At 52.9% G+C, this 2,641-nt stretch overlaps 1 protein-coding gene across 1 annotated transcript in view; it reads right to left on the reverse strand.

Annotated features, from left to right (window-relative positions):
* Positions 1 to 230: 230 nt before the first annotated feature.
* TMPRSS5 (transmembrane protease, serine 5) overlaps positions 231 to 2,641 on the reverse strand; it is an 11,609-nt gene continuing 9,198 nt past the window's right edge. Inside the window, exons 5-7 of the mRNA XM_011977062.1 lie at positions 1,719 to 1,817; positions 1,109 to 1,251; positions 231 to 795 (exon numbers count right to left, since the gene is read on the reverse strand). Coding sequence (XP_011832452.1) covers positions 604 to 795; positions 1,109 to 1,251; positions 1,719 to 1,817 — 434 coding nt within the window. The 3' untranslated portion in view covers positions 231 to 603. The remainder of the gene's footprint in view (positions 796 to 1,108; positions 1,252 to 1,718; positions 1,818 to 2,641) is intronic.

Below are 2,641 nucleotides of genomic sequence, written 5' to 3' on the forward strand. Positions count from 1 at the left end.
CACTTTGGGAGGCCAAGGCGGGTGGATCACCTGAGCTCAGGAGTTCAAGACCAGCCTGACCAATATGATGAAACCTTGTCTCTAGTAAATACAAAAAATTAGTCAGGCGTGGTGGCGAATGCCTGTAATCCCAACTACTTGGGAGGCTGAGGCAGGAGAATCACTTGAATCCAGGAGGTGGAGGTTACAGTGAGCTGAGACTGTGCCATTGTACTCCTGCCTAGGCAGCAAGAGCAAAACTCCATCTCAAAAAAACAAAAAGTACTACAGATCACTCACTCTAAGCCTAGCACTGTGCTAGGCATTGTACAGGTCTTATTTAATAGCATATAAGCGGCCATGATGGTTATCATCAGGAAACTAAGGTTTACCAAAGTTAGAAACTTGCTGAAGGTCGACACAGGAAAAGGCAGATCTAGGATACAAACTCAGGGTTACTCTTACCCAGTTTATCCTTAAATTGATAGAAATCCAGTGGATTCAATGTTTAAGCTTCACTTCTTCCTCCACCCACTCTGGAGAACATGTCCTAGTCCCCTCCCCAGCCCCCAGCAGGACCTGGGCCTAAGGGGTAAGGTTCCTTGCATTGGAGGGGCAGGTCCTTTAGAAACCTCCCTGTCCTACTCCTGCCCCCACACTCACCTGAACAGTGTCATGGATCCAGTCCAGAAACTCAGCTACCTTGGCGTAGACACCTGGGTGATTGGGCTCTGCGCAGCCAAGCCCCCAGCTGACCACCCCCACCAGGCGCCAAGTGTCCCCATCTGGGCACACCAGGGGGCCCCCGCTATCTCCCTATGGGATCCAGGCATGGAGACACAGAGAAACAGCCAGTTAGTTCTTCCTGCTGGAGAGCACCAGACCACTATGGCAAGTGGAATCTCCTTACTGGGCCCCTCCTGCTTCTAGCTCAGACACCTACTGGCCTCACCCCTCCTTAAACCCTTAGCATGAGCTCCAGACTTGCCTAGATGCCCCTCCTTCTAGAGAGGCGGTCTCACACCACCGACAAGCTCAGACCAGGGCAGGGGTCCAAGTCACAGCACGCCCCCTGTCCTCCCACCCCCACCTCCACCCCCACCCTCACCCCAGCGACCACAGGCCACACCTGGCATGCATCAGCTCTTCCGTCCAGGTAGCCAGCACAAAGCATGCGGGGGGTGAGGGCTCCGCTGTACACGCAGGAGCTGTTGCAGAGCTGAGTGCTGAGCAGGGGCACCACCGTGTCCTGGAGCATGTCCGAGCTGTAAGCTATGAGAGACACCGAGAAAAACTGCCGGGCATAAAGCAAGACCCAGGCAGGCAGAACAGCAAGAGGGGAGGTAATTAGAAGTCCCAGAGACATGGAGACCCACAGAGGCGAGCCCAGGGTGGGAGCTGTGGACCCTGAGCAAGGAAGCAGGAGGCTATCAGACTTGGAGGCTGGGAGTGGGAAGAGGAGGAGGACTCACATACACACCAAATGTGAGACCATGGCGCTCCTGGGACAAGGGGAGGTGGCGTAAAAGGGTCTGAGTTTGGGGAAAACTTTCAGTAGATGTTCTCCCCAGAAAGGCCCAGGCAGGGGAGACTGGAGCCTCCAGTCATGGCCAAGGGTGATGCCAGGGAAAAACAGGGCTGGCACTGTCATGTGGCCAAGGGATGTGGCCATGCCTCACCCTGGGGAAGAATGCCTCCCACACCCGCTCCTGCACCGAGGGCCCAGGGAGCTGACTCACTATGGCTGGAGTCGGTGTGGCCCCAGCCAGACACCCAGCACTGCGAGCCCTTCGGAAAATGCTGCTCCTTGGCCGGCAGGCACACAGCACCCACGGTGTCTGCAAAGAGGCACGTGATCCTGGTCCCCAGTCAGGCTCGGCTTCCCCGCTTGTGGAGCCTGGGCGAAGGACCCAGGACTGGCAAGTCCACCTCACCCCCGTTCTGAAACAGTCCTGGTTCCTGGGTTCCACCAGCCAGGCCTCCTAGATGGCTATGCAAGTGGTGTATTGTCCCATCTTAGGGGTCCCCTGTCACAGAGGACAGCATGCAAACTGTAGTGTGCATGGCGTCCTCTATGGGTGGACAGGGCCCATGCTGCCCCCTCTCCACACCTGGGGATGGAGCGGGGGTGAAAATTATTTCAGGCCATGGGTACCCAACTTCTAATGAGGACAGTGTTTCCAAAAACGTGTGACATATCCGATGGGTGCAGCCATACATGATTTTAGGTAGTACATAGGCATGCCATTGAGTAAACATCTGCTTGGGGAGAACGCCATGTCCTTCAATTCTCTTTCAGTCACTCTAACTGCATCACAGAGAAAGACTTCATTTGGGGCTGGTCTGTGCCTTTCTTACAGCCTGCCGACCTCCCATCCAAACAGGAGATAGCACGCCCGGGTGCAGCAACTTCTGCCGCAGACTCGGCTACCTAGAACTTCCACACTGATTTCTTTTCATGCTACATATTTTTGTAGTTAGTATCTATTTACTGTAAGTAACACAGGTTCTCTAGTTAGGTAAGTAATATAGGTCTTCTAACTAGAGATACTAATTATTATCTATTTACTATATCTATTTTGTATATTTAAATAATAAATATGCTATTTACTTACTAGACTACATAGTAAATGTACTATTTTCTATAACAAAATAAGTATAT

Source organism: Mandrillus leucophaeus, unplaced genomic scaffold (genome assembly GCF_000951045.1).
Source record: "Mandrillus leucophaeus isolate KB7577 unplaced genomic scaffold, Mleu.le_1.0 Scaffold172, whole genome shotgun sequence".
Taxonomy (NCBI): domain Eukaryota; kingdom Metazoa; phylum Chordata; class Mammalia; order Primates; family Cercopithecidae; genus Mandrillus; species Mandrillus leucophaeus.